This window comes from Canis lupus, chromosome 32 (assembly GCF_048164855.1).
Source record: "Canis lupus baileyi chromosome 32, mCanLup2.hap1, whole genome shotgun sequence".
Classification (NCBI taxonomy): Eukaryota; Metazoa; Chordata; class Mammalia; order Carnivora; family Canidae; genus Canis; species Canis lupus.
The window spans coordinates 40,271,503-40,287,336 of NC_132869.1; the positions used below are offsets into that span (position 1 = coordinate 40,271,503).

General features: G+C 43.2%; 2 protein-coding genes across 3 annotated transcripts in view; one reads left to right on the forward strand and one right to left on the reverse strand.

The window, feature by feature from the left end:
* Positions 1-13,260, forward strand: part of REC114 (REC114 meiotic recombination protein) — a 102,833-nt gene extending 89,573 nt beyond the window's left edge. Inside the window, exons 4-6 of one of the 2 annotated variants that reach the window (XM_072809546.1) lie at positions 5,115-5,327; positions 10,187-10,322; positions 13,007-13,260. In XM_072809546.1, the coding sequence (XP_072665647.1) occupies positions 5,115-5,327; positions 10,187-10,322; positions 13,007-13,044 (387 nt within the window). In that variant the 3' untranslated portion in view covers positions 13,045-13,260. The remainder of the gene's footprint in view (positions 1-5,114; positions 5,328-10,186; positions 10,323-13,006) is intronic. The other variant, XM_072809545.1, reaches the window with a different exon arrangement.
* Positions 13,261-15,834, reverse strand: part of NPTN (neuroplastin) — a 70,063-nt gene continuing 67,489 nt past the window's right edge. The window contains exons 7-9 of the mRNA XM_072809542.1: positions 15,717-15,738; positions 14,833-14,907; positions 13,261-14,281 (exon numbers count right to left, since the gene is read on the reverse strand). Of these exons, the coding sequence (XP_072665643.1) occupies positions 14,847-14,907; positions 15,717-15,738 (83 nt within the window). The 3' untranslated portion in view covers positions 13,261-14,281; positions 14,833-14,846. The remainder of the gene's footprint in view (positions 14,282-14,832; positions 14,908-15,716; positions 15,739-15,834) is intronic.

The window sequence follows — 15,834 nt, forward strand, 5'->3', positions numbered from 1 at the left end:
ATTTATTTTGTATATCTGTCCTCTCTATAGGTTGCCTATTTCTTCAACACTAGTGATGTGTAAGAATGCTCATTTACCCAAATTCTTCCCAATAGGGGGATATAATTTAAATTTAAAAGGTAGCTTCCAATCTTATTGGCAGAAATGAGCATCTTCCTTTAATTTGCATTTCTTTGGTAACTAATGAAAATGAGCTTGTTTTGTGGGTTAGTTAGCCATCTGTATTTCTTTGAATCACCTACGTACTGATTTTGCCTTATTTTCCTCTTCAAAGTATTTAGACAGAAAAAAAAAGTATTTAGACAGAATATGTATAGAGATTACATGTTATATACATGTACAGGTTACATGCTATGTAGAAATACATATTTATGTAACTTTGTAGTTTATATATAGTTATATATGCATAAAATATATATATATTTATATATAAATATTTATAAATATTACAGGTTAGGAACCTTTTTCTCAGTGTTACTGTGAATGATATTCTTTAGCCCAAAGATATTTTTAGCTGCTTATTAGAATTTTTCTGAATTAATTAAAACTTGGCTTCCTTACTGAACTTTCATTAACTCTTGATTTGTTAATTTTTTACTTTCTAGGAAAGTGATTTTATAATGTACAGTGACAATTTTATTTATTTCCAGTAGTTTCGACTTATTACTTTTCTCACCCTACTGAATTACCTAGACCTTTTCAGAACACTAATTTTATGGTTACAGCGTCATCCTTGACCTCTTGCTGACTTGAATGCAAAGTAGTATTTAGATATTAAAACATTTCTAGCTGTTGTATGGATATTCTTTACCATGTAAGGGAGATATTCTTTCAGTTAAAGTTTATTTATTAATATTTTATCAGGATTACATATCAAATTGATTTATCAAAAGCTTTTTGACCTCTTATCAAGATCATTTTTTTTTCCTTTTTGTGATCTATTGACTTAACATATTAATGTTGAACCAACAGATACTTTGGTATCTTTGGTGTTTCTTGCCTTGGGTAGCTTTTAGTTAACCAAGTATTATGTAACAAACGCCATTGTTAAGTTGACAAATGGAAGAAGTATTTTGAAATAAGGTTTTTATTGTTAACAGCAATTTATTTATTTATTTATTTAAAAAGGTTTTATTTATTTACTCCTGAAAGACCCAGAGAGAGCAGAGGCAGAGGGAGAAACAGGTTCCATGCAGGGAGCCGGACATGGGGCTCGATATGGGGTCTCCAGGATCACGCCCTGGGCCGAAGGCGATGCTAAACTGCTGAGCCACCAGGGCTGCCCGACAGCAATTTAATATAGTTAAAATCTGTGGGTAACTAAAAGATTATATTTATTTTCTCTCTGGATGAAATAAATAGATTGTTTAAGTCGTGCCTATTTGCAGATTGGGCTTCCTTTTTTTCAATAATTCTGATCAAAATGTCCAGGCTGATCAGCTAACAGTCCACATTTACTTACCTATCTGAAGGGACTTTGGTTTAAAGGAGTGAACAAAAACATCCTCTTTACCCCCAATAACTCACTCAAATCTGTTTTCATGATTTTGTCTGGTCTAGGCTTGGAGTCTGTCCTCTTAGTTTCAAAGTAAAGAATCGAAGAAAGTGTTGAAGCCCCTTCTCTCATTAAGTCCTTTTTCTGTACTCCCCTCCCCTTCCTATTCTTTACCTGTTGTGGGGGAAACTACTTCAGTTGGGGTCCCAGTGGTGATGGGAAACTTCATACGGGTCTGGGCAATGAATCTAAACTGAGCAGGAAACCCCAGCAGGTTGGTGAGGCCTTGTATCTCCATGGCTCTCCTCCCACGTGGTGCTAACCAGGCCCACGTCTTGCACGTGTGCTGAGACTGTCAAACATAGAGCCTGCAGCTCAAGAATCTCCAAAGGGAGATGCTGTTCATACCTGTGAGTCAGAATTTACTGGGCATGAAGGTTTCCAGAAGGCAGAGCCTGACTTTCTTGTGAGTACATGAAGATAAGTGTCAAGAGGCAAGCCCTCAGCCTTAATTTTTATTTCCTCAAGGCATCCATGTGAAGGGGGTTTTCTGCTTGTGTAATAACTTGAAATTAAGTGTTCTGGAATAAGGGAGAACAATCTAGTATATAAACCATCACTTAAAATACAGTAATTCTGAGCTAATCTCCTTAGATAATAGACTGTATATTTAGGTCAGTTCATGGCTGTTGGTATATACTTGAAAACTTCTCATTTCACCACAAGGAGCCCTTTCTCACTTTTATATAAGGCATAAGCATAAATCTTATCAAGATTTTCAACCTAGGAGTCCTTCTTGTGAACCCAGTGGCAGCTTTTCCATTGTGGTGCCCTATGGCATTGAGGATGTGGGATGGCGATGTAGCTCATTGTCACATTTTTTTTCCTGATGTACCTCAGTTTTATCTTGGGTCCACATGCACTGAGGTGATATTTCTGGCTTCAGATAATAAGTTCAATTTTACAGAAACAAACACGCAGCAAGGCTTCAGTTAGGCTATCACGCACGCATACAGCATACCCTGTCATTCTTGGAACTACATTCTAAAGAAACCCTAACTGTCCAGACTCCTTCTTATGCATACTCACATATAGATACCTCTAGACTTACACGAGTGGCCCGAGATCTTTGCCATTGATACTCTTAATTGTCTGTTTCTAATGTACAGCTTTCCATCCAGCTCCAAGGTACAATTTTTAATGTGACTGCATATCAGAGGTTGGATAATAACAGAGTCAGCATGGGAATAGCTAACAGAGATGTCTCCATATAGAGTTTCAACTAGGGTAAGCTTGAAACAGCTAATTAATTGTAAACAGGAAAACAGCTCAACTGATCACACACAAAAAAAGAGATACATAGAATTACCAGAAATGGAATGTATAGGTCTCTTATCAGTTCTTTTCTCTTCCTTGAGGAAAATCAGCTTTCAATTACTCTTGACAATTTGGGGATTATTCCTCCAAGAGAAAAATGGCTAAGGAAGTGAATAGGTGATACAGGAAAGAAAAAATATAAGATGCCCAATAAGTGGAAGAAAAACATTTGACCTTATTGGTAATCAAAGAAATGAATTCCTACAATAAAAAATCTATGTTCACCTGGTAGAGTAAAAAAGGTTTAAAAGAAGGCAGCCCGGTGCCTCAGCGGTTTAGCGCCGCCTTCAGCCCAGGGTGTGATCCTGGGGACGCGGGATCCAGTCCCACGTTGGGCTCCCTGCATGGAGCCTGCTTCTCCCTCTGCCTGTGTCTCTGCTTCTCTTGTTTCTGTGTCTCTCATGAATAAATAAATGAAATCTTAAAAAAAGTTTAAAAGAATAAGAATCTCCAGTGTTGGAGGGTACAGACAGATAAACTGTCAATGCAAGTAACTGATACTGTCTGGCCCGGAGCAGTTTGGCATTAGGTACCCAAATACACAAGACCTTTGGACCAGCCAGATTTATGTACAAAGATATATAGTGTGAGAACGCCTGCCAAAGCTTTGTGGTTTATAATAGGGAAAAAGACTGTAAATAACTTAAAATATTTGTCAGCAGGGGGCCAGGTTAATAAAGGAATCCTCTTCAGCCATGAAGAGCAATGAACTATATTTTTATTTTTATTCTTGATAGGTTACCAAACAGTAGTATAGTCTAGCATATCCAGTAATATATAACCCACAATGGATGTGTGTGTGTGTATATGTCCTAAGATAGGTACATACTAGAATATTCCCTTTTCATATTTTTCATTGTTGTAGAGGTGGTGATAATGGGTTATTTTACACTTAGGATAAAGAGTAAATTAATTACAAAATGAAGAGAACCCAACAGTGGCAGCAAAGAGGGAGCAGTGTCTATTCTTCTAAACATGATACCTGCTCATCACTTGGACATGCCCAGAGTTTACTGAAACCTAAATATGTGGCTTTGCCTAATGGCTTTATCTAAAAACTTAAATAGCATAAATTGGGAACAGGCAAACCAGGGGACGTTGGCCTGAGGGAGCTTACAGGATTTTGTTAGCCGTGGCTGGAAACATTTTCCCGTTAGCAGAGTGATTTATGTATTTAGTAAGTGGAAAGTCACTGTGTTAAGTTAGCATCCAGATTTTTCTTTTTAAGATTTTATTTATTCATTAGAGACACAGAGAGAGAGGCAGAGACACAGGCAGAGATACAGGCAGAGGGAGAAGCAGGCTCCATGCAGGGAGCCCGACGCGGGACTTGATCCCGGGACTCCAGGGTCACTTCCTGAGCTGAAGGCAGATGCTTAACTGCTGAGCCCCCCAGGTGTCCCAGTGTCCTGATTTCTTTAAAGAAGAAAGTGGACAAAGGCACACCATACAACCGGGTGTCTGATAATGTGCCGACCCGGTTAGAATACCAGACTAGCAAAACAGGAAGCTACTTCTACTAAAATAATGGGTTTATTTTTGTTGTTACTGGTACAGCGTAGTTCTGTTTTTAAACTTACAATCAAATAAGTTTGATGTAGTTGCCAAACTTTAACAATGTTAACTGCATCTCTCCCACATTTGCTGATTTGCCAAGAGATGGAGCTCATACAGCAAATTAGAGGCAACGTGTGATTTGTGTGGTAGTCTGGCTTCTTCCCAGATACAGAGCACTACCAATTACTAGTATGAGATTCCCCAGCTCAGCATCTGCCTGCTGCCTGTTCTCCTGTCTTGTCTGTCAACTTCACTGGTCTGTTGCATGTGCCATCTCCCCAGTTTGCTCTTTTATATACTTGGCTTTAGAGAAATTCTGTTGAGCCAGCCCTGATTTTCCACCTAAGGAATTAGAAGCTATGAAATCTTTATTCCGAAGTAAGACAAAACATTGATCTTTTACTGCAGTCACTGGTGACTTTCCTGGTCTTTTTGGAACGGGCTTTTCCGTTTTTGTTGCTGTCAATTCCCTAAAGGAGATGAATATAGTAGGAGTAGCTCCCCCAAAGGGGAAGAAAAGAAAGACTGGCTTTTCTCTGCCCACATGAACAATCCAGAGTAACTGCTCCTTTATCCATGCCTCTTCTTCCCCTGCGAGCAAAGGGAAGCACTCCCTAGAAGACTGCACGGTAACTGAAAGCACATGACGAAGGTTACCGAGGAGAACTTTGGATTTGTCCAATAGAACAAGAGTCGCATGTTCCGGGTGCAGTTCAGTGGAGTGTCCAGGGAGCAGGCGCTGGAACGCTGCTGCAGCTGTGTGCAGAAGCTGGCCCAGTACGTGACCGTCCAGGTGCCCGACGGGGCCTGCGAGGAGCTCAGGCCGGGTCCCAGCCCGCTCACGGCAGGCAAAAGCCAAGGGCAGGACTGTGCACAGCGTGGCCCACCGCAGCCCGGGGTAAGTGGGCGAGTGTGTTGGCTTCAGGGGGCTGAAGTCACAGTGGAATTTGTTGAATCTGTCTGGTTTGTGGGTTAAAAGGGACCGTATGTTGAGGGACTTACTTAAATTGAAGGTTGATCCTCATTGAGCTACCTGTCGGCCTAGAAATTAGATGAGCCAGAAGCCATGGTGTCACTCTAGGCCATGGTCCTCAACATGTGGTCCATGGACTTCTCCCTGATAGCCCTTCCAGGGGTCCATAAAGCCACCCTTATTCTTAGAAGAATATTTAGACGTTATTTGCCCCTTTCACTGGGTCAGTATTTGCATTAATCTGACAAATGAATTGTGAGCAAAGCTGCTGTCACCTCAGCACAGATGAAGGCAGTGACAGCAGACCATGTAGGTAGTCAGCAGTCCTCCCCCTCGCTTGCCCTGAGAACGCACGTGCCCGCTCTGCGTTCAGGAGCTCGGCGGCCGCCTTCGGGGAGGCGCCTGCGTGGCTGTGCTGGCCACGGAGCCGGCCCTTCCTCGCCGGCTGCCCTTAGTACTCGAGAGAGCAGCGTCTGCTTACCCGTTACTGGGTACTCAGTGGACATTTTCTCAAATGAAGTGAGCCTGTCATTTTCAGAAAACAACTAATAGTATTTATGGACAGTGATGAAATAGGCTTTTCAAGTGAACCTTGGAATCTTGGAAACCTTGTATCTGCCCCTGGACCGTGACAGCTTCCCAACAGGAAGACTTTTCCGATAGTGCTATTAATGAACATAGATGTTTTTCTTTTTGAGACAATTATGACAAAAAGTTTCAACATTTTGGAAGATCTGTATAGTCCAGTGAACCAGTATTTTCCAGATGACCAATCCGTGATACTACAAAATCACACATAAAGATCCATTCAAAGTACAAAATAGTCCAGTGGTTTTAATATAACAGTGTAACAAGTTCATTAGGATTTTAGATTCTGTGTTACAATTAAATTTTAAGAACCTATCTCTTGTTGAGTTTTGGTGTCCTGTCAAAGAATATCCACAATTACCTGAAAATGCTATTTTAAGATACTTCTGCCTTTTCCATATACGTATCTGTGTGAAACCAAGATTTTCTTCACGTAGTTCATCCAAAGCAACAGATGGAATGCAGAAGTAGATGGGAGAGTCCAGCTGTCTTCCATTAAGCTAGACATTCCAGAGATTTTTGTTTTAGGAAATAGGCTTATTTTTCACAAAAATATTTTTAATGATATATAATGGGTTAATTTTAAAATGAATCAGTTTTTAAATTGTTTTCATTTTTAAAAAATTTTTATTTTTTAATGAGACACACAGAGAGAGAGAAAGAGAGAGAGAGAGGCAGAGACACAGGCAGAGAGAGAAGCAGGCTCAATGCAGGGAGCCCGACGTGGGACTTGATCCTGGGTCTCCAGGATCAGGCCCTGGGCCAAAGGCGGCGCTAAACCGCTGAGCCACCCAGGCTGCCTTGTAAGGGGTCTTGTGATCATAAGCTAGAAAATCACTGTTACGGAATTTCTCCTGGAAGAGTACATAGTCTAGCATTTCTTTGGCCTAATCCCAAATGCTGTTAGCATAAGCATCCACCTCTGTTCTGGAGATGAAATTCTAGTTTCAAACTGGGTTTTTTTTTTTCTACTTTGAGAAATGATTTTCCAGACCTGGCTTTCTGTCCCTTCATCCTGTAAGGGCCCTTAAACTCCCTGGATCAGGACGGCTCATCGTTGCCGTTTTGTCACCAAGTTTCTGGTTCATAATTTATCGAGGGCAAACATAAATTTACATTATTTATCATAAGGTCTTTTTCTCTGAACAAGTGAGGATTTCCTCTTGGATGTGTTTAGTTTGCCAAATAAGATTTTGTTTTAGAATTCTTTCCCTTCCTTTGTTTCTCTCTGATCTTTGTAAAGATGTCTTTCATACTTAAACTGCATCTCTTACAAACCCTGGATCTAGTTTCAAACATTTCGTTGCATCACCACCTGCTATATTAAGAATCCTTTCCCTACAAATGGGATGGAGTGGCTTGTTATGAGGTAGGTACTTTATTGCTTATGATCCTTTGCCCCCTAAATAGATTATCTTCTTTTGTAGGTTTTTTTTGATTCATTATTAGATTCAGATTCTGGTACCCAGTGTATGAGGTGGGCCTGGAACCAAATAGGGTCCTAGAATTTGGGAAGTTGGTCTGGAATGCCTTATAAAGGCAACAAAGATGCATCAGGCTAGAACCTAACCAGGCTACCCAATTATCTAAATGTAAGAAGACAAACTGAGGCTACACCATGGAGTAGCAAACGCAGGTGGAGGGTTGTGAGCTACAGCAGTGGATGGAGGCTCTAGCTCTCTAATTTTGAAGCCTGGTCCCAAATATCTAGATAGAAGTATCCCCAAAGTGGCTAGAAATTTTTCATGTCTTTTCTCGATTCTGTATTCAGGGACTTTTCCAATCATAATTTGGAGTTATAGGCATGGTTGTGCAAAGACCACAGGCTGTAGAGTCCAAACAGATCTGGATTTGATCCTGACCCTATTAGTGGCTGTGTGATCTCGTGCAAGTCCCTGTACCTCATCTGTAACATGGCGTGATGGAAATGCTATATATACATATGTGGTACAGCACCCGGCCAACATCTAAATAACATTATCTATTTTTTTAAATATTTTATTTATTCACGAGAGACTGAGAGAGGGAGGCAGAGGGAGAAGCAGACTCCATGCAGGGAGCCCGATGTGGGACTCGATCCTGAGTCCCCAGAATCACACCCTGGACTGAAGGTGGCACTAAACCGCTGAGCCACCCGGGCTGCCCAACATTATCTATTATTACAATTCTTGCCAGTACTGTTACCCCCCAGATCTGTGTTCCCTTACTAATGAACAAGTCAGTGTGCCGGTTAGTTAGCAAGGGTCAGAACTCCCAGAGTCAGTGGGGCCATGAAATGATGAGATGTTTGAAGCTGCAGAGCAGAAGACAAAACCACTGGGTTCACTTGCCAGAGTGCAGACACTGTGAAGCACTGCCTAGAACATTCTAGTCTTCCTAATGATAAAAACATCCCCAGGTTTGCCCGGAGCTGCTGCTGTGCAAATTTGGCATCATGCTCCCTTTTCTCAGAATCCATCTTAAAGAGTTGCAAGCTGTGGCCAAGTTCTAGTCATCTTGCTGCCCCCCTGTATTCAGGAGTATCATCTCCCTAATACCTATATATTTTGTCTGAAATAGTTATCTTTTTTGCAGATAGAGATAATTCCATGTCTTTCTATTTCAAGTTCTTGAGTCCTTTCCCAGAGCATTTTGTTTTTACTTTTCCTCAGCCGTGTAATTTTGCTAATTGTAGCTTAATCAAGTGTTTCTCAGCCTGAGGCCTTCTAAGGCAACGCAGTCTACCCCGAGAGAGGGGCGCAGGAAAGAGAATGCAGTTCTGAGGTGAGCTCTCTTTTGTTAACACAAGAAGTCCAGGAGAAGAAAGAGCCAGTTACTGTGTGCACAGAACCTTCCACATCTGCACACTTGAGTGAGGACAGTCTAACCCCTAAGCTACCCTACTAGCCTCAGGTGCTTCCATCACACTTTTGTTCAGTGTTTATGCGACACATTTGGTTGATGTCTGTCCCAGCCGTCCGAGGAACATGGTGGGAGCTGACCTGGTACGTACGCTAGGAGGGCATCACATATCAGAACCAAGAGATATGCCAGGCAGGGGAGTCTAACTTTTATTTTCACAGATGAGGAGACTGAACAGAGAAAGGGGGCTCGCCTAGGGACTTCTGATTTGAGTCCCCTTTTTGCTCATTTTTAGTATTCTTGACTAGCCCGCCCTTCCTTCCCTTTCCCTTTCCCTTCCTCCCTCCCTCCCTCCCTCCCTCCCTCCCGTTTTTTATGCTTCCAGGTATACATTTCTCTAAATACCTACTGACTAGTGACAGCTTCCACACAGGATGCAACAAAATTTGGCCCCCTCTGACTTCTGGCAGCTAGAACACGCTGCTGATGGGGGGACCTTCCAGGGAGGGCCTTGGTCTCTCCCCAACATGATCCCAGCAGGTCACACCTGGGGTGGGCACACCTGTGTGTGGCAGCCACAGGTGTCTGAGACCTGGGCGGACCGGCAGACGTGTCTAGGAAGGGGTGGGGCTCTGGAGATCATGCTGTTACGTGGAAGCAACCTTCTGGGCCTTTCAGGCCTCCAGACCTCCTCCTACACCGGGAGGATTTTATTTGCCTAGAAAATATCCCATGTCCTACCCAAGAAAACTGCCTCATCACATTGTAGATTCTTTTGAAGTGGCACAGATTCTGGAACATCCCTGCACTTCCTACCTAGCATAGGGCCCCCCTGGGCTCAGCCCCTGCACGGTGAGCCTGAAGTCTTGTACCAGCCTCCATTCCAGCACCCCTGAGGTTCCGTTATAATCACTGTTTAATAGTTTGGTTCTCCGTGGCCCCTTGGCTTGCTCACCCGTGTCCAGTGTGCGTATACAGTAGGCACAAACGTTATTGAACGAAGAGATCTTGGTATTAACAGAACTCATTCCCTCAAAATGTCTAAAATGAGACTTAAGTTTTATTAAAAGCATATGGTTGTCTTGAAATGATAGCCACCCCCCCGCCCCACCGTCGCTTTGTTTTCCTGCAGTGACCACATGTCCGGGAGTCAGAACTCTCAGGAAGGGACAGATCACGAGCAGACACGGGCGGCGGCCGGTGGGCGAGGAGAGCGGGTGGGCACGGAGGAGCCCGGCGACCCAGCCTCCACCCTCTGCCCCCGCCCCGCTGGACCCAGGACGCGCTCTGAGCCTTCGTGCCCGTTGCTAACACTCTCTTTTTTCACACGAGCACACGTGCTGCCACTGCAACAGGATGGCCGGTGGTGGTTGATCCATTCGACTCGTCCCCTAACTGCAGCTACCACAGAATCCGGAGAAGCCGGGGCCGCGTGGACCAGTCAGCAGGAGCGCTTCAGGAGGAAGGGCCCCCGTGAGTTGGTTAGCTCAGGTAATGCCTCTTTCCGTTTTCTTCTTTGGTCATAAGCACCGTGATCTTGAGGAGTCTGCCTCCGTGTTCACCTCCCTGCGGAGCAGTAGCGTGAAGTGCCGGTGCCCGAGGTGCCCAGTGAGGGGCTGCCTCTGGAGGACGGGGGCGGTGTCAGGTTGGGATCAATGACCACTTTCCCAGAAAGAGGAATAGAGGGAAGAACTTCCACTTAACTTTGGACAGGAAGTTTGAGAACTAGTCTCAGACAGGAGTTTGGAATCGGGTCAACGATGGTTTCTGTAGGGACAAGCTTCCAGTGCTAACAAGGTCTCCGCCAAGGGTGTGTGGAAACCCAGGACTCAGCCTTGGCAGCACAGGCTTGCGTTCAGACCTTGCCCTCACCTTGCAGTCTGCTGTTACCAAGGAATCCCACAGAACCTATTCATTCCGATTCGGGGTTACCTGATGCTGCGCTGCTGGGGGCCACTTGAGGCCACTTGAGGCCTGTCTCCTCACTGTGCTCCCTGCCGCCTCGGCAGCACTCTCAGGCCAACAGCGTACGCTTTGCAGACAGTTGTGCCTGGAAATCATCAATATTCAAGAATGAATTGTATTGGAGGGAGAGCACGTGCGCGAGCAGGGGGAGGGGCGGGAGGATCTCAAGCAGACCTGATGCTGGATGCAGGAGCCTGACATTGGGCTTGACCTCATGACCTGAGCTGAAACCCCGAGTCACATGCTTAACTCACTGAGCTACCCGACACCTCTGAATTTTTGTTTTAATGTATTCACTAAGCGGTGCTAACAGTGGTGTAAGATGGAAAACACGGGTGTTTTCTCCATCTGGCTTCCCACTAACTCAAAGTAAACAGTCCCAGAGGTAAAAACTTAACGAGGTAAGAAGACTACGAATTCACATCTGTTTCCTTTACTAATTCCGCTGCCACCACAAACACCACCACCTCAAGGGCTCTGTCCAGCAGCAGGACAAACTCCACAGTGCCCCTCCGTGTAGCCTCAGGTTCGCATTGTGGTTAGAGGGTGCGCGAATGAGTGGCTGAGGAGACGAGAGCCACGAAGGACATGGAAACAAGGCAGGGTGCGATGTCCTTATTCAGGAAATGTCAGTTGCTATAAAAGGTGTATCTTAGCCTAGTTTATTTACATAGTATGGAACCACGTACAAACAAGAAAAAGCACCAAGCTGGCAGCTCAGAGATGCTACTTGTTGCCTAAACTTCTGGAAAAATCATTCCAGAAATGTCAGAAGGTAAAACTTTTTGGAAACCAATTTAGCAATATGGATAAAATTTAATGTTATGTCTTATTGTCTATAATTCCATCTCAGCTACACAAACATGCACATAAGGATGTTCTTCACAGTGTTGATTGTAGGAACAAGATTGGAAACACCATAAATGTTCACTAATAGGATACTAAGTGGTCTTAAGTGCGTGGTGTACCCGCACTTATGTGAGATAAAAATGCAGTCCATAAAGTGATATCCCCAATCCCCATCTATTAACATGGAAAAATATTCACAACACATTAAGTTTTTAAAAAGGCTTATTACAAAGCAGCATGGATGATTTTTGTCATAAATACAAACACACAGAATAAGTTGGAAGGAGATACACTGACCTATTAACAGTGGCCCCCGATGGAGACTTACACGGGGCCCCATGTTACTTTCATGCTCTTCTATCTTAAGTCAGAGAAGCCGGTTTGAATTTAGAGGAGGAAATGTCTGTCGCGGATAGCTCTTAGAGAGATCTCCACCGTGTGCCCACACACCAAACCACGCCATCCACAGGCCCCCTGCCTAGGAGAACAAGTGTGAGGAGTCCGGGCAGCAGAGGGGACACAGCAGAGCTGGAGCCCCCTGTATCACACGAGACGTGGATCCAGTGTCGCCACATCTTCCAGATTGCCAAGCACACAGACTTTGATTTGAACTCTAATATCTAAATATTGGCAACTTATTCAAGTGGTTTTAAAACACTGGAAGTTACCAGTGTTCCGACATACGCACAGCAATTAAGCAAGTGAAACACTGCTCAATGTTAAATGACCTCATTTATGACGTTCTGGAAGAGACAAAGCTATGAGGTATGGAGAACAGATGAGTGGTTACAAAAGGTTACGTGTTCGACACCAGGAGTGGAGGTGGTAGCATGAAGAAATAGTCCGGGGTTGGGGGCGGGGGGAGTAAGTGTGGAGCCGTGTCTTGATTGTGACCGTAACATGCCTCTCCCTGTCAGACTTCAGGAACTAGACTAGAAAGACACACGAGTGAGCTAATTCTGTCCTTCGGATGCTCAGTTTGTGACCCCTATTTACATTCAGAACGCACTCTCCACGTGGTGAACTGCTCACATCCACGCATCTGTGAGGTGGGAAGGATGAACGAAGCTAGTGCGTTCACTGACTTTATCCAGCCACAAAATGTTAGCACAGTACTCTTCGTTACAGCGGGATCTTCACTTTGTACATCATTTCATTAATGCATTTGAAATACTTATGGACGCAAACTGATCTCTTGCTGGGTATAGTTAGAAACATTATATAAAGGAACCCTATAAAACACTAATTTTTGGTATATGTTCCTCTAATATTTCCATAAAGCAGAGTTTTCCTGTGTTCTATTCAGGCTGTTGCTTTTGGCCATAATTTCTAATAAAACTACTCTTCTGAAATCCCCATAGTCTCTCCTGGTGTCCGAGGAGCTGCCCCCGGTCTATGAACAATCTACGTGGGACGCGGAAGAGTTAGGCCCCTTTCTACGCTTGTGCCTCATGGATCAGAATTTCCCCGCATTTGTGGAAGAGGTGGAAAAGGAACTCAGAAAGCTGACAGGGTTGAGAAATTAACACTCCATGTACATACAGAACTAAGGAATTTGAAAGCACTGAAAAAGTGCTTCCTCCTAAGATATGAGAATAAAGAGTGTTATTCCAAACACCTTTTATCAATGTTTTATTTTTAAAAACAGGTGAGTCCACTTTTTTATACATCATTGCACTTCAACACTTACACAAAACACAAGTACATGCATCTATGGTTACACACCGTATGAGAACCCTGCCGGGCAAGAAAACCTACACTCAACCATTAAATCAATGTGAAAAATACAGTGTCAACCCCGGAGGAGAACTAGTTGCATAGAATACCATGCTGTAACATTTCAAGGTCATTGAAAACAAAAGGAAAATTATAAAAGTTTGCCTTAATTGAATGTACAATAAGGTTCAACACATCAGTGCAAAAGGATTTAAGAATTTACATGATTTAACAAAAGAAAAGAATCACTTAAAAAGCAATCATACATGTATACTGCAATTCAATATATCCATTCAGTGGAGTGTTCCGGCTTCTTCCAAAGTCGTAGGTTAAGCCCTTAAAACTATAGATTTCAGTTTATATTACTCATCTTTATGTACCAGAACTGCACAATTTTCCTCATCTGACAACATACAATAAGGAATGAATATCAGCAGCTAAAAAAATGAAACAAGCATTTATTTTATTTTGGATTTCTCCCACCCCCAAAAATATAAATATATATATATATATTTATATACTGTATATATCTGTAGGTTTTGCTGTACTTTACAAAAATGTTATCACTAGATGGCAGCAGTGCAATTTAGAGCTTTGCCAATTTAACAGCTGCATTAAGTAAAAAATGGCGCATGCACAATCCGATCCTCAGAGGACCTTTTCACTTCTACTTAAATATTTTAACAAAGGGGGGAAAAAAGCAACATTCACAGCACATCAAGCCCAAAATAGTTTACACCTTCTACACTGAAGCATTGTTTAAAATGTACCTGGCTAGGTCACCCTTACAGGAAAGGCTAAATAAGGCATGCTTTAGACAGTCATTGTGGTGTTGCTCACTTGAAAGGGGAGAGAACCAAAGAGGTCCAAGCAGAAAATTTAGCAGGTCATGTTGCCACCAGTTTCAGGAACCTAATGATCTGTAAAGAAAGAGTACTTGGAAATTAAAAGGGAATCTGTACGTCACTTAAGACCACACCAGGTGCCACCCACATAAAACAAGGCTTCGGTTCAAACAGCATGCTCAGGGATGCGGTGTGAAACTGCCATCTCCATGTGCCAACGTGGACAGTAGTCCGGCCCGGCTGTGCGTGGCCACCTCTCTTGCCTTGCCCTCACAAGCCGTGTGGGACCCGCTGGCCTCTGGGAACAACCCACCTAAGTTGACATTCTTTACCTCTTTTTAAAGATACAGTTAAAGGGTGCAAAGTCTTTCTTTTCAAAGCACCATACATATTCTGAAATGGCATTTACAGAAATGTGTGGAACAACACAGCTGAAACGTTCCTTTCCAGCTGCTGTACTGGATGGAGGGCAGAGAGAGAACCTGCTCCATCAGTATCGGCTGCTCTGAAATGAGCTACAAATCCCACGACATGACGCCAACTACTGAAGAATCTAACAAGGTCAACGGAGGCACATTCATTTGAATGTAATTTTTAAAAATTTTAAAGAAGGAGGCCATACTTACATTATAAGCAGTATTTAATTTGTGTTTCTCTGGCGCAAGTTTTTATCTTTGTGATTGTTGGTAGAGTTGGTTTTCCTTTGGAGGAAAAATTGCATTATACAAGTTAAAGTCAGTAGCAACTCTTGAAATTACAACACATGGAAATACAGGGATCCTTTCACTTACTACCATCCCTGGTGTAGTAAGAACTTTTACTGCACGTATCACTGCAGAAACATACTCTCTATAAAGTGCTTCTACAGGTTCAGTTAATCCTTTTGACTCCCAAGGCAGACGGGATCCGGGTGCCTTTCCCTTTCATTCAGACTGTAATTACTAGAAAGGTAACAACAGTAGATTCTTCTCTACTGAACACCACAGTCTCTCCTCAAATGATAAAAGATGATCCCGTACGGACAGGGCTGTGCCCTCTGGCACTCAGCCAATCTGGGCACCTGCCTCTCTCTCCTTAGGTCCCACCTCTGGGAGATTCTGCTTATCTTGGACGGATTCAAAATTTTCCGTACCGTCTCCCTTGGATGCCACTGTCAGTGGAGCCTGGTGGCCTATTCGTGCTATCGTCCAGCTTGAAATTAACTTTAATAAAACTGGACGTCTCTGATATACCAGTTATTTTCCCCACATTATCAACTTAAGCATACAGGATGTGCAAATTTTTCAACAATTTCTGGCGTGGCATTCCACTTCATGTTGTTAGAAAAACAAAACTGCACCGCCTGTCCTGGGAATCAAATGGCTGTCCATCAGCTCCCCAGCAGTGTGGCTAGGGAGGTCTACACTATGACACTCATTTCCACTCACGGGCTCCCCATAAAACCTTTGCTACACATTCAATTTAACTGCAAATACAAAACTACTGAATCAATGTCCAATAAAGTACTTACATTGGCCCAGCTGGTTCATCGTCTACAAGGTGTTCAGTTTTTTAATAATCCATTGAGAGACAGGAGAAGAAAGGAGAAAATTGTGAGACTCTACATAAGAACTACTAGAACAGCAAAT